The sequence below is a fragment of the Macaca thibetana genome, chromosome 7 (genome assembly GCF_024542745.1).
Source record: "Macaca thibetana thibetana isolate TM-01 chromosome 7, ASM2454274v1, whole genome shotgun sequence".
In the NCBI taxonomy this organism is placed as follows: Eukaryota; Metazoa; Chordata; class Mammalia; order Primates; family Cercopithecidae; genus Macaca; species Macaca thibetana.
This window is the reverse complement of record NC_065584.1, coordinates 118,514,869-118,536,727: the sequence shown is the minus strand read 5'-3', so window position 1 is coordinate 118,536,727 and position 21,859 is coordinate 118,514,869. Positions and strand designations below refer to the sequence as shown.

Below are 21,859 nucleotides of genomic sequence, written 5' to 3'. Positions count from 1 at the left end.
CCGCCTTACTTCCGCCTCGCTAGTCGATCGGCCATGATTTCTTCCCTCTGGTTGGATCCCACAGCTTATGACAGAAACGGGCGCCCAGTGATGACAACATCAAGCCGCCGGCGGCGGCGGTGGCGGCCGGGAGACTGGGAGGGCTTCCGGGGCTGCCGGCCTGAGTGTAGAGCTGCTGTCATGGCGGCCGCTCTGTGGGGCTTCTTTCCCGTGCTGCTGCTGCTGCTGCTATCAGGGGATGTCCAGAGCTCGGAGGTGCCCGGGGCTGCTGCCGAGGGATCGGGAGGGAGTGGGGTCGGCATAGGAGATCGCTTCAAGATTGAGGGGCGTGCAGTTGTTCCAGGGGTGAAACCTCAGGACTGGATCTCGGCGGCCCGAGTGCTCGTAGACGGAGAAGAGCACGTCGGTTTCCTTAAGTGAGCATCCTGAGGGCAGCGGGAAAAAGGCTGGGATGGAGGCCGGACAGGGACCCCACCAGGAGAGTTAAGTGTCAGGGCGGGACAACGTCGCTGTCTCAGACTGAAGGGGAGGGTGCCGCTAACGGTCTATGCCGGGAGACCTTGGGAGGCAGTCGGATGCTTTCCCTTTCCCGGTCCTGTACCTCTGGAATGAGCATGGCAGGCGCTCACCCCCTGCCGTGGTCAGAGCATGGAGTCAGTTATTTTCAACCTTGTTTTGGCCCCATGTGGGGACGATCATTCCTGGGTCCTGGGGACAAGTGGACCTTTATTAGTCTCTTGTTGGATTCTTTCTTTTATATCTCATCTGGTTTCCCGAGAACCTAGTCGTTTTTTGCATTCACTTCAGTCTTTTGGTAGCTTGATATTATGTAGAAAGATGCGACACAGGTGGGAATTCTCAAAACCCAAAGGGCTTCTAGTGACGACATAGACTGGGAGGCTAATGTTACTGCTTCTAAAATTAACAGGCCCTGAAATCCCTAATCAAAGCACTTTTTTTGTTTGTTTGTTTTGGCTTGGGGGTGCGATTGTTGTTCTTTTTTACACTTGAATTCATCGAGGGATTTGCTATATATCACACTTGTCATTTATGTGAAAGTAGGGTTTCTCTACATTGCTTTCTTCTGTCCTTTCGTGCTATTAGTGGAAGTGGGATTTCTGTCTATATTAAAAGACAGGACGAATTTGTTAGCACTAGTTTTGCAGCAGCCTGCTTTGGAAATGTCTAGGCACACCTACGTTGTTTTAAATCTTTCCACCCTTACTTAGTAGATGAAACTGTAAACTGAAAGAAAATAATTAGGAAGTGTTTCCTTTGGTGGGTTCGTACACCAGCAAATGGTATCTGAACATCAGACAACTTAAATGTGGACATTTAAATCCAAATCTGATTTACATATTTGTTCAGATCATCTAAGTGCCCTTGAGTGGTAATTCTAACCTCAGATTAATAAATAGTGACAAATTTACAACCAGTATTTTACTGCCATCTGTCATTAAGAATCTGGCATTGGGACATTCTTTAGAGTTTACCCTAATTAATGATGTTTTAATGATACAGTTCTCATAAAGCTTTAGGAATGAGCCTTAATTGACCATTTGGCCACTCTTCTGCTGTATGCAGTTCTTTTAAAAAGCAGAGCTTTTAGAAAGCTACAGAGCAAAACCCTGTCTCAGGAAAAAAAGAAAAGTTGATGGAGAATTAATGTGAGGAGTTTATGATGATAATCTTATTGGAAAAGGGGTAGGTAATTTGTATTGTAGCTGTTTGAAAATAGTATATTAGAAACAAAGTAGGGAAACAACCCTTAATGTTTCATTGTATCTTTTTTTTTTTTTTGGAGACAAGGTCTTGTTCTGTCATTCAACCTGGAGTGCAGTGGTGATATGATAGTTCATGGCAGCCTCGAACTTCTGTACTCAAGCGATCCTCCTGTCTCAGCCTCCTGAGTAGCTAGGACTACAGGCGGACGCCACCATGTCCAGCTAATTTTTAAATTTTTTTTGTAGAGACAGGGTCTTGCTGTGTTGCGCAGTGTGGTCTCAAACTCCTGGCCTCAAGTGATACTTCTGCCTCAGCCTGTCACATTTTTGGGATTACAGGCGTGAGCCATGGTGCCTGCCATTTTTCCAGCTTCATTTGGAATCATATGACTTATGTTTTTACTAGTAAAATATAATATATAGTAGTTTGTAACCTGCCTTTTTCACTTAATGTTCTTGAACACGTTTTGATACCATTTCATGTTCTTTCATTTGTATGTAGAAAGGTTGATGGAGAATTGCCAGGCACGGTGGCTCACACCTGTAATCTTAGCACTTTTGGGAGGCTGAGGTGGGAGGATTGCTTGAGCCCAGGAGTTTCAGACCAGCTGGGGCAACATAGTGGGGCACCATCTCTACAAAAAATAAATAATTAGCCAGGAGTGGTGGTGTGCACCTATAGTCCAAGCTACTCGGGAGGCTGAGGTGGGAGGATTGCTTGAGCTGAGGCAGTTGAGGCTGTAGTGAACTGTGTGATCGTGCCATTGCACTCCAGCCTGGGCTACAGTGCAAAACTCTGTCTCTCAGGAAAAGAAGAAAGGTTGATGGAGAATTAATATGAGGAGGTTATGGTGATAATCTTATTGGAAAAGGGGTAGGTACTTTGTATTGTAGCTGTTTTGCATGACTAGCGCAGGGCTTTGACTTACGTTTGTGCTTATTGGAGGTGGCTTAGGACTTGGTTAATGGAGGTAAAGGGAATTGGGCCTGAAGATTCCTCATGCCATTTCTTGCTATCATCACAATATATATAAGCCATAATTTATTTAAACAGTCCTCTGTTTTTGGACAGGTGGTTTTCAGGTTTTGTTTTTTTTTTTAACATAGTAATATTATATTCTATACTTTTTTGAACTTTTTATTATAGAAATTTTCAGACATGCATAAAATAGAATGGCATTCTACTGTTTTGTTTCATGTCTTTTGTGTACCTTCATTAATTTTTTTCTGAAATATTTTTAAATGGTTCTAAGCATAATATGATTTTACTTGTAAAAGCATTATTATATATCTCCAAAAAATAAGGACTTAAACAAAAACCACATTACCATTATTGATTCAACAAAATAATCATGCATTAATATCATCTAGTAGTCCCATTTTTATGTTTCCTCAGTTATCTCAAAAATGTTTTTTATATAATTGTTCTTTCAAATCAGGATCCAACAAGGCCTACCTACATTTTGTAGAGTACATTTTTAAGGACAAATTTAATTTTTTTTTTTTTTTTTTTTGAGACAGAGTCTTGCTCTGTCGCCCAGGCTGGAGTGCAGTGGCACGATCTCAGCTCGCTGCAAGTTCTGCCTCCCAGGTTCATGGCATTCTCCTGCTTCAGCCTCCCGAGTAGCTGGGACTACAGGCGCCCACCATCATGCCTGGCTAATTTTTTGTGTTTTTAGTAGAGACGGGGTTTCAACGTGTTAGCCAGGATGGTCTCGATCTTCTGACCTTGTGATCCGCCCACCTCGGCCTCCGAAAGTGCTGGGATTACAGGTGTGAGCCACTGCGCCTGGTCACAAATTTTAAATTTTGTATTGCAAACTTTATGTTACTTTTCTTAAGTAAAATGTTTACCTTAGGATGATAAATATATTTGCTTTTTAAAAAATTATTTCTGATATTATTTGTGTTCCACCATCATCAGTTTGTTTTTTTCTGGATCTAAAGAAATGTTTTAAAATTGGTTGAGTCAGGGCTGGGTGTGGTCAGGAACTCCAGAGGTCAGGAGTTGAAGATCAGCCTGGCCAACATGGTAAAACCCTGTCTCTAATAAAAATACAAAAAAAAAAAAATCAGCCAGGTGTAGTGGCGGTAGTCTGTAATCCCAGCTGCTAGGGAGGCTGAGGCAGGAGAATACTTAAACCCGGGAGGTAGAGGTTGCAGTGAACAGAGATCACCCCATTGCACTCCATCCTGGGTGACAGAGCAAGACTCTGTCTCAAAAAGAAAGAGAGAGAGAGAGAGAGAGAAGGGAGGGAGGGAGGGAAGGAGAAAGGAAGGAAGTAGAAAGGAAAAAGAAAGGAAAGGAAAGAAAGGAAGAAAGAAATTGGTTCAGTCAGGGTCCCATTAAGAAATAGAAGACGCACTCAAATTAGAGTAATTCAAGGAGAATTTAATGAAGGGACCAAACAGTGTAGTAATGGTGTGGGGAAACAGCCAGACTGTGCAGTACCCTGGAGCTTACAACCTCAAGGTTATTATCACCATCTCTAATCCTGAAGGAAGAGGAGAGTAGAGGTTACTAGAACCTTGAAGGGAAGAAAGCCTGCATTGAAAGACACAAGCCAGTCCCTTGACACAGCCAGTCAGAGGTGGCCTGTCAGTGAGAGAGCTGGGGGGAAAATACACTAAGCTCATTTTCTTTCCTTCCTCCAGTCTGCAAAGAGGAAAAAGGCAGAGAGTGGATCTAAAGGGCAAATGGAAGATGTCCAGCTCAGGCATAAGTTAACTTGTTTACATTTCAATTCTGGCTTAGTTTAGTGTGTGCTTTGGAGTAACATTTTTTCATCTTACTTTTTTTTTTTTTTTTTTGAGACGGAGTCTCTATCTGTCACCCAGGCTGCAGTGCGGTGGCTCAATCTTGACTCACTGCAACTTCCACCTCCCAGGTTCAAGTGATTCTCCTGCCCAGACTCCCGAGTAGCTGGACTACAGGCGCGTGCCACCACACCCGGCTAATTTTTGTATTTTTAGTAGAGATGAGGTTTTACGGTATTAGGCAGGATGGTCTTGTCATCTTACTTTTTAGTAACTACTGTGGATATCATCAGTATTAGTTATTCCTTTAACTATGAAAGAGCCTATGAAGATTTAAGAAGCATTATTTTAATATATTATTATAATATTTGGAATTCTCTGATACAGTTGATCATTTTAGAACCATTTGTTTTCCTGAAACAGAAACTTTTTTCTCAAAATAGTAGTTTCTCATTTTTCAAACAGATTAATTTTGATCTGTGAAATGAAATTACCAGCTCTTGATAGAATGGTTTTCTAAGTCTAGGAAGTTTAGAAGAAATCAGTAAGGAAAAGATGGATGTTTTTAACTACATAAACATTTTAAGCTTCTAGTAACCAAAGTAAATGGGAATTATTTATAGCAAATAGAACAAATGGTACTTAAATACCTTTTATTATTTGTTAAAAAGAACAGAAAACCAAAAATTGCAGATTAAAACTAGAACAAAAAGCCTTTTTTTTTTTTTTTTTTTTTTGGAGACAGTTTTCGCTCTGGTTGCCCAGGCTGGATGGCTCACTGCAACCTCTGCCTCCCAGATTAAAGTAATTCTGCCTCAGCCTCCCGAGTAGCTAGGATTACAGGCATGCGCCACCTACACCTGGCTAATTTTGTATTTTTAGTAGAGACAGACTTTCTCCATGTTGGTCAGGCTGGTCTCTAACTCCTGACCTTAGGTGATCCGTCTGCCTCGGCCTTCCAAAGTGCCGGGATTACAGGTGTGAGCCACCGCGCCCGGCCTGCCATTTTTAATAGTAGGAAATTGTTTGCCAGGCGCGGTGGCTCATGCCTGTAATCCCAGCACTTTGGGAGGCCAAGGCGGGCGGATCACGACGTGAGGAGATCGAGACCATCCTGGCTAACACGGTGAAACCCCGTCTCTACTAAAAATACAAAAAGTTAGCTGGGCGTGGTGGCGGTACCTGTAGTCCCAGCTGCTCTGGAGGCTGAGGCGGGAGAATGGCGTGAACCCGGGAGGCGGAACTTGCTGTGAGCCGAGATGGCGCCACTGCACTCCAGCCTGGGCGACAGAGCGAGACTCCGTCTCAAAAAAAAAAAAAAAAAAAAAAGAAATTGTTGGGGGTGATTGACAAAATTGGAACCGTAATATTGTAATAATAATGTATATTCAATGAAGACATGGCTTTAGAATGGGAATTGTGTGTCTGTCACCTGTCATCTCTACCCATAGAAGGAAAATAATTACTTTCTATGTCAGGCTTCTTTGCTACCCTGGAGTGGTCTTGGGGATTTTCAGAACCTGTTCAGTGTAATTACAGAAACTGAAGGCCGGGCACGGTGGCTCGCGTCTGTAATCCCAGCACTTTGGGAGGCTGAGGCGGGTGGATCACCGGAGGTCAGGAGTTCAAGACCAGCCTGGCCAACATGGCAAAACCCCGTCTCTACTAAAAATACAAAACTTAGCCGGGCATGATGGGACATGCCTGTGATCCCAGCTACTCGGGAGGCTGAGGCAGGAGAATCAATTGAACCCAGGAGGTGGAGGTTACAGTGAGCTGAGATCATGCCATTGTACTCTACCCTGAGTGTCGCATAGAGATTCTGTCTCCAAAGAAAAAAGAAAAGAAACTGAAGCACAGGACAGCTTTTGCCAAGGTTTTGTTTGTTTGCCAGTTGCTTTTAATGTCATTTTTCAGGAGAGTTGATTTGGGAATTAGCAAATAAGAAAAGACTAAGCTGTTTTTCTAAACATGATTTTCATTTTTCCAGGACAGATGGGAGTTTTGTGGTTCATGATATACCTTCTGGATCTTATGTAGTGGAAGTTGTATCTCCAGCTTACAGATTTGATCCCGTTCGAGTGGATATCACTTCGAAAGGAAAAATGAGGTGAGGGCACCTGATTTAATTTTTGCCAAAAGCGAGGCTACTGAATACCTTAGCATATATTCCTTTTAGAATTAATAGTTTAGATGGAAAATTCTTTTTATTTAAACTACTGCTATTCCTTAAAACATTTAAAATATCCTTATGTTTATTTAATCTGAACATGGAAAAAATTGTAAAGTTGAGCTTCTTGCTCAGGCTTAAAATTTATTTTAAAGCTCCTAATATGATTACATAAAGAAAAGGTAAGATTACTTACTATAGGAGCTAAAGCGCTATGAAAGTTATAATTGAAATATGATTATTAAGTTGGAAATAATCTAACTTTTCTAAATTAGAAATACTATTCATCACCTGTTTTTCGCTGGGATATCTTGATAATACCTCTTATTACCTATTTGATACTTCATTGATCTAGAAATTTCTGTAGTCCTTTCTTTATGGACTCTTTTGTGTTCAATGGAAGTGTAGTATTTCTGGGGAAAACACTGGAGGTGAAAAGAACTATAGTCTAATTTAGACTGCAAGTGTGAAATAACAAAACCTATTTGAAGTTAAAACATTTGTGTAGATATCTGTAGTCTTCAGAGTCAGCTTCCCATTATAATAGAACAAATTTATTTATTTATTTTGTCTCATGGCAATAGCATCCTCTTTGGTCAAATCTGACCAGGAAATATATGAAGCAACTTTTAAGTGGTGATGTCTTCTTTAAGCTGTCAAATATGACTCTATGTTGCAGTAATAAGGCACAGGTAATGCAAAGGCAAAAACCATTTCTGGAGGTGGAGGACTAATAAGTAATTTTACTGCTGATCTTTTTGGTGTCTGCCCAGCATATTTAGACTGATTTGTAGAGACTCAAAATTGAGCTGACGCATGTTCAGTTAGCACTATAGTATTTACATCTGAATTATGTTTACTCCTAACATTTTTTCTTCTTTCTTTGCTTTCTTTGACATTGAAAGTTTTAAAAATGTAATATGTAAATATGCCATAATTCAAATAGAATGAGTCACATACGGAGCTGTCCCATCTTTTACCTTAGCTGCATGTTAGTCTATTGATGGATTTGCCATCATTTATATAACCAGCTGCTATTGATAGACAAGTCATGATTTCTTTCTCTTCCTTTAGCATGTATACTAAACAGAGACAGTTATCAAGAGAATATTCTTTTTTTTTTTTCAGACAAAGTCTTGCTGTGTTGCCCAGGCTAAAGTACGGTGGCACAATCTTGGCTCACTGCAACCTCTGCTTCCCAGGTTCAAGGGATTCTCATACCTCAGCCTCCCAAATAGTTGGGATTACAGCTACATGCCACCATGCCCATCTGATTTTTTTTTTTTGAGACGGAGTCTCGCTCTGTCACCCAGGCTGGAATGCAGTGGCATGATCTTGGCTCACTGCAACCTCCACCTCCTGGTTCAAGTGATTCTTCTGCCTCAGCTTCCCAAGTAGCTGGGACTACAGGCGCCTACCGCCACGCCCGGCTAATTTTTGTATTTTTAGTAGAGACGGGATTTCACCATATCGACCAGGCTGGTCTCCAACTCCTGACTTTGTGATCCACCCGCCTCAGCCTCCCAAAGTGCTGGGATTACAGGTGTGAGCCCCCGCACCTGGCCTGATTTTTGTATTTTTAGTAGAGATGGGGTTTTGCCATGTTGGCCAGGCTGTTCTCAAACTCCTGACTTCAAGTGATCTGCCCACCTTGGCCTCCCAAAATGCTGGGATTACAGGTGTGAGCCACTGTGCCTATCCAAGAGAATATTCTTGATTTTATCAGTAAAGTAATACTCTAATGCCACTAATAAGTATATTCTTAAAAACAAATTACTTTTACCCCCTACTTTTTAGAGAGACAAGGTCTTGCTATGTTGCGTAAGTTGGAGTGTAGTGGTTATTCTCAGGTGCAATCACATAGCCCGCTACAGCCTCACACTGACCTTTAGCAATCTTCCCACTTCAGCCTCCTAAGTAGCTGGGATTACAGGCACACATCGTATCCAGCTTCTTCCTTATTTTTGAAGTTAAATTATTGTCTTAGAATATCTTTTTGTCCAAATTCTGATGACATTTCTTGCTTTTGGCTATTTGGGGTAAAGGCAAAGCTTCAGTTAGAAGGTAGTACCTTGCATATATGTTTATAAATATATTTTGATGGAAGAGATTGTTTTGAAGTAGATGAATTTTTTAAAGTATTGACTTTCTCATGTCTTTTTGGAAACATGAAGATTTTAAAAAATGTATATATAGGCCAGGTGTGGTGGCTCACGCCTATAATCCCAGCACTGTGGGAGGCTGAGGCAGTTATATCACTTGAGCCCAGGAGTTTGAGACCAGCCTGGGCAGCATAGTGAAGACCCTATCTCTACCAAAAAAAAAGGTTAAAAACTTAGCTGCACATGGTGGCACATGCTTGTGATCCCAGATACCTAGTAGGCTGAGGTAGGAGAATCGCTTGAGCCTGGGAGGTTGAGGCTGCAGCAGTGAGCCATGACTGTACCACTGCACTCCACCTGGGCAACAGAGCAAGATCCTGTCTCAAAAAAAAAAAATATATATATATATATATAGATGTATGTATGTATATGTAAAATTCTTTTATGTTAAATCTATTCCTTAAAGGACTTATTCATGACTTTTTGTATATTTTAGAATTGTAAGCTTGGAAATGGGGGGGTACGTGGATCACAGTATATGTTATATATACTGCTTTAAACATTTTTTTTTTATATTGAAAACAATATTGGAGGGAATGAGAGCTGTTACACAAAAGAGAATACTTGTATTTTTTAAAAATCCTTTTTACTCTGGTTAAATTTTGAATAAAGTAGTCTCAGCAAATAGGAATATTGTTTTAAATATAGACAGTCCCCAGCTTACAATGGTTCAACTTAGAATTGTTATTATTATTATTTTTTAAGTTTGAGAGTCGCCAGGCAGGAGTGCAGTGGCGTGATCGTGGCTCACTGCAATGTCCGCCTCCCGGGTTCAAGCAATTCTCTTGCCTCAGCCTCCTGAGTAGCTGGGACTACAGGCGCATGCCACCATGCCCAATTAATTTTGTATTTTTAATAGAGGCAGGGTCTCACCATGTTGACCAGGATGATTTTGATCTCTCAACATTGTGATCCGCCTGCTTTGGCCTCCCAAAGTGCTGGGGTTACAGGTGTGAACCACGGTGCCTGGCCCTCAACTTAGAATTTTTTGACTTTACTATGGTGCAAAAGCGATACACAGTAGAAACCATACTTTAAGTACCCATAACAACCATTCTTTTTTTACATTTAGGTCAGAATTTAGTAAGTTACATGAATTCAATAAGTTTCTTATTATAAAATGAGCTTTGTGTTAGGTGATTTTGTCACCTGTTGGCTAATGTAAGTATTCTGACCACTTTTAAGGTAGAAAAAATTGTAAAGTTGAGCTTCTTGCTCAGGCTTAAAATTTATTTTAAAGCTCCTAATATGATTACATAAAGATGTACTTTGATGACTCAGAGGCTGATGCAGGAGAGTGGCTTGAACCCGGGAGGCAAAGGTTGCAGTGAGCCGAGATTGCGCCACTGCACTCCAGCCTGGGCTACAGAGCGATATTTCGTCTCAAAAAAATAAAAATAAAACATAATTGGGGGTGGGACAGAGTAGAGAACAAAGTGGGATTCATATAAGATCCTAATTCTTTTTTTTTTTTTTTTTTTTTTTTGTGATGGAGTCTCACTCTGTCACCCAGACTGGAATGCAGTGGCGTACCCTCAGCTCACTATGATCTCTATTTCCTGGGTTCAAGTGTTTCTCCTGCCTCAGCCTCCCAAGTAGCTGGGATTACAGGCACATGCCACCAAGCCTGGCTAATTTTTGTATTTTCAGTGGAGACAGGGTTTTACCATGTTGGCCAGGCTGGTCTCAAACTCCTGACCTCAAATGATCCACCCACCTCGGCCTCCCAAAGTGCTGAGATTACAGACATTAGCTACTGTGCCCAGCCTTGACCAATATTTTATAAGCATGCAGCATGAATGATAAATTAGTTTTGAATATATGTGGGATTTTCACTTCTGACATTTTGGCAGAGAAATGCTAGATAAAAATATGACAAACATTTTCTTTTAGTAATAAATGCTTAGCTCCCTCCAGAACAAAGGAAATCCCTAGGGGATAAACTATAAACCACTTCGCCATCTGGAGATTTTGATATTCTCTAACCCAGAAGGCTTAGATTTAATTAGCGGTGTGCAGGGAGGAGGCAAGCCATGGGCTTGCTTGGAGTCAGAATTAGATCTAAAATTTGGTCCTCCCTTTGACCTTTGGTACTAAAATGCAGAAGGCCCTGGATTTTCGGAGGTAAAAGTCTGACCCTGGCCTTTGGGGGAAAAAGTCTCGCCTGAAAACTGATAGTTATGCTCCTATACTCATTACAATCTGGGGTATGAATTTATTACTTTCTGCATAATCCAGGAACTTCCAAGCTGAGCAGTGAACAAAATAGTTTCTGGTTATAATTCCCAAATTCCTGGCAGAAACAAATGCATAATCTCTCTGCAAGGAGATACCCTTTGTATCTTTTTACTTAAATAAAGGTAAATTAAATCTACTAACAAAGAACCCAAGAAAACAGTCTACATTGAGTCAGCAAATAAATCAGACCTCCAAGAACTTTAAATAGTAGAATTATTATAGACTGTAAAATAATTTAATATATATTTAAAGTACTTAAGGAAATAAAAGACTTCCATAGAAATGATATACCAAAATAGGCTATAGATATTTGAAAAAAGAATAAAATAGAACTTCTACAATGAATATAGGCATTGAAATGTACAACTAAATGGATGCGTTAAGAAACTGAGCAGAAGTTAGAAGAAGTGGGAGATAGATCAGAAAAGAAATTTCCCAGAATTCAACACAGCAGTGACAGTGAAATAGGAGAGGCAGTTTTCAAAAAGTAAAATGAATCATATGTAAACATGGATGAGAATTTTGATTAAAATTAGTGCATTTTTGGTGAAAAATGTAGTGTTACCTATAGCACTGTTGCAGTGCTTTCTTGCATTATAAAATTTTCTGGCAATATAGCCTTAAAAATTGGTTACATCCAATAATGCATTTCTTAGACCATCAAAAAAATAAAATCCAGTATTTTTGTATCGTATAATGAAGTAAACTCATTACTAAATATAATCAAATAACTTTAGCACCAGAAGGATTCTAAAATAATTTTTGACATAAATAGAAGTTAGGGAACTCATTAATCCCACAGGCCTAGGTAATGACAGAGCTACAGCTAGAAGATTCCAAGTCTAGCATTTTTTTCTCTGTGTTTTGTTGCATATTTTAGACATGTAGATAAAGCTATTTTGGTCAGATTTCCAAGATCAAAAGTTTAGATTTTAAAGCATTTTGGAAAAAGCTGAAGGTGTGTATAAGGCATTGCTGATATAATATAAGCAGTTCTTTTAACCAGTAATGTTTTTAATGGAATTCCTGTTGCTTTCCCCATGTTGCTTTATCAGAGCAAGATATGTGAATCACATCAAAACATCAGAGGTTGTCAGACTGCCCTATCCTCTCCAAATGAAATCTTCAGGTCCACCTTCTTACTTTATTAAAAGGGAATCGTGGGGCTGGACAGACTTTCTGATGAACCCGATGGTATGTATCAGGCTAAAATAAAGCACTTTACTAATACCTAATTTGCTTCTAGGCAGTGGCAACTTCAAACCCCTGTGAGGTAGAAAGCTGAGGTCAGATTGGTGGAAGAAAGGATAATTGTGAGTAGTTTGCAGATTTCAGAAGAACAGTGGCTTTGGGAATACGTAATGAAGAAAATATAATGAGAATTGCACTGTAGATTTGATTATTGAAATGTGTAATAGAAATTGGATAAATGCTTATGATAACATATTTTACATTTCAAATAGAATAAGAATATTCAGTAAGTCAGTCATACCTGGAGCTGTCTCATTCTTCATACTACCTGCATATTTTTTGTTTTTGTTTTTGTTTTTTTGACTTTTTTTAGATGGAGTTTTGCTCTTGTTGCCCGGGCTGGAGTGCAATGGAGTGATCTCGGCTCACTGCAACCTCTGCCTCCTGGGTTCAAGCGATTCTCCTGCCTCAGCCTCCCAAGTATCTGGGATTACAGGCATGCGCCACTACGCCCAGCTAATTTTGTACTTTTAGTAGAGATGGAGTTTCTCCATCTTGGCCAAGCTGGTCTTGAACTCCTGACCTCAGGTGATCTGCCTGCCTCGGCCACCTAAAGTGCTGGGATTACAGGCGTGAGCCACTGCGCCTGGCCGTACTACCTGCATATTATGGTCCATTGATGAATGTGCCATCATTTATTAACCAGCCCCTATTGATAGCACAAGTAAGGATTTCTTTCTCTTTTTTTAACATGTGTAGTGAAGAAAAAAGTTATTCTATGGTAATTTAAGTAGTTGGCATTATGAAACCGATGTTATGATACTCACTAATAATGAAACACTAATAGCATGCATTCTTTAAACATTTGTTTTTGTTTTTAATTATTGTAGCTACCTAATAATGTACATTTATGAGGCACATGTGATGTGTTGATACAGGCATATGATGTGTATTAATCACATCAGGGTAATTGGGTTATCCCTCACCTTAAGCATTTATCATGTTTTTGTAAATGTTAGGAGCATACCAATTCCACTCTTTGGTTGTTATTTTAAAATATACAATAAATTATTGTTGACTATCATCATGAAAGCAGTTTTTAGAAACAAATCGGCCTTTTCTTTTGCTGTTTTAAAAAATTGAATTGCTGTCTTAGAATTTATCTAAGTAGGCCAGGCATGGTGGCTCATACCTGTAATCCTAGCACTTTGGGAGGCTGAGGTGGGTGGATCACGAGGTCAGGAGTTCGAGACCAGCCTGGCCAACATGGTGAACCTCGTCTCTACCAAAAATATAAAAAGTTAGCTGGATGTGGTGGTGGGCACCTGTAATCCCAGCTACTCGGGAGGCTGAGACAGGAGAATTGCTTGAACCAGGGAGGGTGGAGGTTGCAGTGAGCCGAGATTGTGCCACCACACTCCAGCCTGGGGAACAGAGTGAGACTGTGTCTCAAAAAATAAAAAAGAATTCATCTAAGTTTTGTTCATATTCCTTGCTGATAGCTATTTAGATCACACATGATCTATATTCGGAGGCTGTATATCCCCTAGAGAGGAATAAATTTGTACCTAGACTCTGTTGTCAGAGATGAAGAGGCAGGAGGGAGACTGGATGGAAGAAGTCAGCAGTGAAACTCCAGAGCTTATTCATCTTCCATGTTCTCATCTCTGAAATTCTGTGGAAGTGTATCTAGTGCTCCGGTGCGTGATGCTTCTAGGTCATTTTTCAAAACTGGTCTGCTAAAGTAGGTCAGTTTTCCAAGAACCACAGTCATCTGAAAAGAGCTGTTAGCTTGCCATTGGATCACCAATCCCATTGCCAGACTATACATTAAAAAAAAGCGAATAGATAGTTCCATTTGCAAACTATTTGTGTTAAATAACACAGTAAAATCTGCAAAAAGATAGGTGGGAGGCACAGCTATGAAGTGTCTAAAGTCCAAACATACATACAGAAAACTTTTACATTCTATAATAGTCCACCATTGTCAGACAGACAGCACCTTGCTGTCATCAGAACCGGTTCAGTAGAATTGAGATGGTTGCTACTAGTGTTATTGTATAGACAACATTTAAATCTTTAATTTCACCATTGGTTGTTAAGTGCATTTTTTGTTCTATTAACTGTAAAGTGGGGGAAAAATATTTTCTGGATTTTTTTTTTTTTCTGCAGGTTATGATGATGGTTCTTCCTTTATTGATATTTGTGCTTCTGCCTAAAGTGGTCAACACAAGTGATCCTGACATGAGACGGGTAAGATGATTGTCCAGCTAAGGATTTTTTTTTTTTTTTTTTAAGAGACAGAGTCTCTGTTGCTCAAACTGGAGTGCAGTGGCACAGTCAGTCTGAGTGGCCTCATCCTGGGCTCAAGCTATCCACCTGCCTCAGCGCTGGGATTATAGGTCTGAGACACCATGCCTGGCCCCATCTGTGGGTCTTTGAACCATATTGTGATGTTTGCTCTATCCCATCGTAGCTGGGTGGCTTGGTTTTTCTCAATTTTATTCTAGTTCCCAAGCCAAATTAATCTAGAGGTTGTATTAACACAGTATCATGTTCCTGGCATTTAATTAGCTGCTTCCATTAGACTAGATAAATTGTTAGTTCTGCCTGATTTAAAGGCCTGGATCTCTTCATGTAGCTAAAACATCTTACTAGATCCTAGCCTCTTTGTGTGCCTTACTTTTTAAATAGCTGAAATGTGTAATAATTCTGGTATACTTAATCTAAATATTTTACAAAATGATTGCTCCTATGATCTGCCTTTACTTTACGAAACTCTCTTCAGAGTACATACTCAGTTTATGTGTTCAGACACACAAAAGAAATTCAGATAGACTAAGGGGGATGGATAAGTAGAGGAGTGACCTTTGAATTCTGTACCACGAAGCCATACTGGTTGAGCAGAGGGAAAGGATTTGCTAAGTAGGATGCTTGCAATTTAGTGCCACCACATTTTCTCTTTGAATATTGGCTGCCATTTGAACTCTTCATTTTTTTCAAAAAACAATTGTGCATTTTTCCATTCAACCATCAACAAATATCTTCTGAGTTTCAAAGTTCCCCATTTTATTTAGTATATTGATGTGTTGACATTTTATTCATTCCTGAGTAAACATTTATTAATCAATTTCTAGGGTCTCGATACTGAGATACAGAAATGAATTATAGGCCATTCCCGTCATCAGTAGGCTCAGTCCAGTTAAATATAGAAAATAGAATGGATTTATCAAATAGTCTTCTTGCTATCAGGGGATTTTGTGACTATTTCTTTTCTTTTTTCTTAATAGAAATTTATCTTATTTCTTAAAGAAATAAGGTAAATAAAAATGTTTGCTAAGATAGTAGGTGATTACATTCTGTGGAAGGTAATAAGGTGTCTATTCCAAGCAGGAATGGCAGAAAAATATTCATAGGAAAAGAAAGATTTTTGATATTTCAAAATGTCTTATTGGTAAATGTTTGCATTTTTGTTTCAGTGTTAGACTGAAAGTAATACGTCCTATGCATTCCTTGTATATGTTAAGCCAATTAACTGTGACATCAGTAGAGGGAAACATCAGAAGTCACATTTGATTTAAGTTCATTCCGGCCGGGCACAGTGGCGCAGGCCTGTAATCCCAGCACTTTGGGAGGCCAAGGCAGTGGATCACCTGAGGTCAGGAGTTCGCGACCAACCTTACTAACATGGTGAAACCCCGTCTCTACTAAATACCAAAAAATTAGCTGGGCGTGGTGGCACATGTAATCTGAGCTACTTGGGAGGCTGAGACAGGATAATCGCTTGAACCTGGGAGGCGGAGGTTGCAGTGAGCCAAGATTGCGCCATTGCACTCCAGCCTGGGCAAGAAGAGCAAAACTCTGTTTAAAAAAAAAAAAGTTCATTCCTTGTAAAGTGCTTTGCACATCGTAAGCATCGTAAAAAGTTGATTCAAGAGCTTCAGAAGCTCTCTTCCTTGGCACTGCCTGCAGAGGTGGCATCATCTCCTACTTGGCATCATGGCTGCCCTCAGATCCTTTGTGAAGCCCAAGATCATCAAAAAGAGAGCTAAGAGGTTTATCTGGTACCAGTCAGACCAATATGAATTAAGCTTAACTGGCAGAAACCTAGAGGCACTGACAACAGTGTTCGTAGAAGATTCAAGGGCCAGATCTTGATGCCCAGCATTGGTTATGGGAGCAGCAAAGAAACAAAGTACTTACCAGCAAACTATCGCAAGAACAGAAAACCAAACACCGCATGTTCTCACTCATAGGTGGGAATTGAACAATGAGATCACTTGGACTCGAGAAGGGGAACATCACACACCGGGGCCTATCATGGAGAGGGGGGAGGGGGGAGTGATGGCATTGGAAGTTATACCTGATATAAATGACGAGTTGATGGGTGCTGATGAGTTGATGGGTGCAGCACACCAACATGGCACAAGTATACATATGTAACAAACCTGTACGTTGTGCACATGTACCCTAGAACTTAAAGTATAATAATAAAATAAAAATAAAAAATAAACCCCAAAAAACAAAAAAACAAAGTACTTACTACCCAGTGGCTTCTGGAAGTTCCTGATCTACAACATAAAGGAACTGGAAGTACTGCTGATCTGCAACAAATCTTACCGTGCTGAGATTACTCAGGGTGTTTCCTCCAAGAACCACAAAGCCATCTGGAAAGAGGAGCCCAGCTGGCCATCAGAGTCACTAGTCCCAGTGCCAGGCTGCACACTGAGGAGAAGGAATCAGTGGCTCATGTGCATGTTTTATTTGTGTTTAAATAAAACCACAAAAACTGAAAAAAAAAAAAATAGAGCTTAAGAATTGAACAGATTGAAAAATAGAGTTGATATGTTTGCAGGGACTCAAGAGCTGTTACCATATACATTTATTTCTTAATTATTGGGGCATGTTAACATATTTGATTTATGTTTACAATATTTCTTTTCCTAGCCTTATTTGTAAAAGCACCTTCTCCTTTAAAACTTAGGAATAAATTCTACCTTTGTGGGAAAAGCTCAAGCTAATATCCTAACAGTGTTCAATTTGAAATGAAATCCTAGTGTTATGTTGTGTGCCTATAGTCCCAGCTGCCCAGGAAGCTGAGGCAGAAGGATCACCTGAGCACTCTCTCTTAAAAAAAAAAAAAAAAAGAAAAGAAATGATAAATAATGCAGTACTTGCTATCTTTTTCATGTATGAATGGACTAAAGTCAATTTTAAGTTCACTTTTAGAATGTCACTTAAAATTTAAATGAAGCAGATGTTACATTAATATTATATAACTATCAAACAGTACTTTATAGATTTTTGGGTCAATTAAGGGGGACGACAAATACTCAAAAGTGCCAAGTCCTATCCTGTTTTGCCAATGACTTGTTTGTAACAGTGTGATGCTTGCTTTGGAGTCTAATCGAAGTCACCCGAGCCATACAGCATTCGTAGATTTATGAGGCTTATAAATGAACTCGTAGAAATACAGAACTTATTTTCCAAACTTTACCGATACCTCGATATATAGTTAAAAATTAATATTCTGGTTATATGCATCTAAAGAAAGCATGAACTTAAAAATGTACTCATTAAAACAATAAGAAAGCACTTTAATCAGAAAACATAAGATAGGAATATAATCAAATATATTCATTATCAGAAAAAAATGTTCTTTATTAAGACAAGTTGAATCAAACCTTAGGCAATCATTTATTGGACATTTACCAGGAGTCAGAATGTTTAGTGGTATAAAGGAGGTATGGAAAATAGTTACTAATGATACATAGGTGAAGTACTATTGAGTATGATGTTGCATCATTCCCAGAACCAGTACCTTTCACTTGTTCTACTCCTTTACTTTTTCTTTAATAGGAAGTGTTAGGAGTTAAAAGACTCGAAGGATCCTACATATAATTGTGCCTTGTCTTCTTGCAGGAAATGGAGCAGTCAATGAATATGCTGAATTCCAACCATGAGTTGCCTGATGTTTCTGAGTTCATGACAAGACTCTTCTCTTCAAAATCATCTGGCAAATCTAGCAGCGGCAGCAGTAAAACAGGCAAAAGTGGGGCTGGCAAAAGGAGGTAGTCAGGCCGTCCAGAGCTGGCATTTGCACAAACACAGCAACACTGGGTGGCATCCAAGTCTTGGCAAACCGTGTGAAACAACTACTGTAAACTTGAGTCATCGCGAACGTTGATCTCTTACAACTGTATATGTTAACTTTTTAGCACATGTTTTGTACTTGGTACACGAGAAAACCCAGCTTTCATCTTTTGTCTGTATGAGGTCAATATTGATGTCACTGAATTAATTACAGTGTCCTATAGAAAATGCCATTAATAAATTATATGAACTACTATACATTATGTATATTAAAACATCTTAATCCAGAGATCAAATCATCTTTCTTTTTTTTTTTCACTTAATGTTTCTTTTTTTCTGACAATTTTCTTCAATTATCTGAGGCTTGAAATTGACCTTTCCTGTTTGAAAGGGAGTGGTTGTTATTTTTAGACAGCATGCACATGGTTTTTTATGCGGCCACAGCTTTCAAAATTTTCAGTTCTACTGTGCCATTGAATTCCCTGATAATCTGAGGTGGAACCATATGTTGCTGATGTAGTTTCAATTTCTTATTATTACAGTTAGTTTCAGAGTGTGGACATATGAATCACAATAGATCTTACCAACTTTTTTATTCTGGTTGCCATCTATGGTATTCGTTTTACAATTTTTGAGTACCAGCTATGTGCTATGATGCAAGGTAGAGTACAGATATGGATAATATCCAAGTGCTCCTTGATAGAACTTATTATGTAGGGTGGGAGGACAAATAATAACAGAGAATGAATGGCCAGGGGAAAGAAGTACAACAGTAGGAGAGCCTTCTAGAGCCTAAGGATGGGGAATCCACCTTAGAGCTCCATATTGTAATAGAGATATATAACACAGGTAGCTTTTCAAATCCCTCATCTTTCTGATCATAGCTTCTCAGAGGTGTTAGAAGAGAAATTACTACTTTCTTTTTTTTTTTTTTGAGACAGAGTTTCACTCTTGTCGCCCAGGCTGGAGTGCAAGGGCATGATCTTGGCTCACTGCAACCTCCGCCTCCCGGGTTCAAGCGATTTTCCTGCCTCAGCCTCGCAAGTAGCTGGGATTACAGGTGTGTGCCACCATGCCCAGCTAATGTATTTTTAATAGAGACAGGGTTTCACCACGTTGGCCAAGCTAGTCTCGGACTCCTGACCTCAGGTGATCCGCCTGCCTTGTCTTCCCAAAGTGCTGGGATTACAGCCGTGAGACACTGCGCCTGGCCAAATAACTACTTTCCAATCAGGAGTATCTCAAAAGTTTTTTATTTCAATAAGTTACATTTTCACACCTTTTCCTTTCGGGTTATTTTAATTAACTCTCAGGCCACAGTATTGCTTCTAGTCAAGGGCTCCTATTCTCTCCCATACTAAAGAACTCCTGTATTGTTATTAAATCAGTGAAAAAAACCAGAGTAGGTTCCAAACTCAATTTTCTCTTTTGTATTAGGTGCTATTGTTCATTTAAAAATGAGGTACGTGTTTTCTTTTAAAGAAATAAGTTCTGGGTTGGGCATGGTGGCTCACGTCTGTAAGTAATCCCAGTACTTTGGGAGGCCAAGGCGGGTGGATCACCTGAGGTCAGGAGTTTGAGACCAGCCTTACTAACATGGTAAAACCCTATCTCTACTAAAAATACAAAAAATTAGCCGGGCTTGGTGGCAGGCGCCTGTAATCCCAGCTGCTGGGGAGGCTGAGGCAGGAGAATTGCTTGAACCTGGGGGAGGTGGAGGTTGCAGTGAGCCGTCACGCCACTGCACTCCAGCCTGGGTGACAAGACTGAGACTCTGTCTCAAAAAAAAAAAAAGTTCTGATGCAGAACATTAAGTGTCTCATATACTGTTACCAAACTGGTTAAGCTCTGAATGATTATACGGGTAAACAGGTCAATGATAGAAATAGGTCTTTTAAAATCGAGTCATTTATTGAAAATAAAGTGTTAGAACACTAGCTAAATGTCATTCATTCAACTAGTATTCTAATTTTCACTTAAAATTAGTGTTTTAGGCTGGGTGTGGTGGCTCACGCCTGTAATCCCAGTACTTTGGGAGGCCCAGGCAGGCAGATCACAAGGTCAAGAGATCAAGATCATCCTGGCCAACGTGGTGAAACCCCGTCTCTACTAAAAATAAAAAAATTAGCTGGGCGTGGTGGCACGTGCCTGTAGTCCCAGCTACTTGGGAGGTGGAGGCAGGAGAATTGCTTGAACCCGGGAGGTGGAGGTTGCAGTGAGCCAAGGTCGCGCCACTGAAATCCAACCTAATGGCAGAGCGAGACTCTGTCTCAAAAAAAAAAAAAAAAAAAAAAAGTGTTCTAATTTTCACTTTAACATTAAGTTTAAAAAAAGACATTCTCCTTTGTAATTCAAAGGAGACATAGTAAGAGTCATATGACCAGAAATCATGTTTTAAAATGTCATAATTTACCCTGTGACATGTGTTTATCTGTGTAACAAATCTTCACATGTACCCTCAAACTTAAAAAATAAATAAAAATTTGATAATTTAGATTGTCAATATTTGCACATGGAACACCTAATGACTAAGAAATTAGGAAGCACTTTGAAGGAAATTACCATTTCATATGCTACATAAGAAACTGTGGTTATTTTACGTGGATTCTAACAGCATCTGAATATAATATATATCCCTTATACATTATATATACCCCTTATCATATTACCTCTGAATATAATATATACCCCAATGAAATGTTGTATCAGTTGTGTATGAAAATCTTATATATTCATAGAACCATCATAAAATGCTTAAGGTGCTTACAGGCACAAAAATGACTGTATATTATTAGACAATATGGGGTTTAGTGCAGAGCCCCTGGTTAGCTGCTAACTTGCTTTGTGACTTTGAGCAAGTCACTTTCCTGGACCATGTCTTGTCTTGGTCTTTGTTCTATCTCTAGCATCTAGCATATAGGCACACCAATAAACGTTTGTTGGATGAATAATAAATGGACCTTAAGTTTCCTCATCTATACATGGAAGGATTTGGATTAGACCTGTAAATTTCTTTTTGAAATTTCAAATTTGAAATCTCAAATTCTGTTATACTTTTAACCCAGTCCTAGTATTTCCTACCCTTAAGAACCATATGATCATTGCTGGCTTCCTTATTTTACTTCATTGGGTTCTTTCTGCTATTTCCCATTTGGAACAAAGTATTGTTTTGCTCTTCTTTAGAGCCTTTGTTAGATTTGGTTTATATGTATCTCCTTTTGTTTATTTATTTTAAAAAATTATTATATATATATAAAATTTATTTTTCTTTGAGACGGAGTTTCACTGTCACCCAGGTTGGAATGCAGTAACGTCATCTTGGTTCACTGCAGCCTTCGCCTCTTAGGTTCAAGCGATTCTCCTGCCTCAGCCTCCCGAGTAGTTGGGATAACAGGTGAGTGCCACCACCCCTGGCTAATTTTTTGTATTTTTAGTAGAGATCGAGTTTCACCATGTTGGCCAGGCTGGCCCCAAACTCCTGACCTCAAGTGATCCGCCTGCCTTGGCCTCCCAAAGTGCTGGGA

At 39.6% G+C, this 21,859-nt stretch overlaps 2 protein-coding genes across 2 annotated transcripts in view; one reads left to right on the top strand and one right to left on the bottom strand.

The window, feature by feature from the left end:
* EMC4 (ER membrane protein complex subunit 4) overlaps positions 1-21,859 on the bottom strand; it is a 250,319-nt gene that overhangs the window by 126,309 nt on the left and 102,151 nt on the right. The gene's annotated exons all lie outside the window — the stretch shown is intronic.
* Positions 77-18,624, top strand: EMC7 (ER membrane protein complex subunit 7). Its single transcript, XM_050797574.1, has 5 exons — positions 77-416; positions 6,472-6,591; positions 12,107-12,245; positions 14,415-14,495; positions 18,165-18,624. The coding sequence occupies exons 1-5, from the start codon at positions 91-93 to the stop codon at positions 18,315-18,317; spliced, it is 819 nt and encodes a 272-aa protein (XP_050653531.1). The 5' UTR covers positions 77-90; the 3' UTR covers positions 18,318-18,624.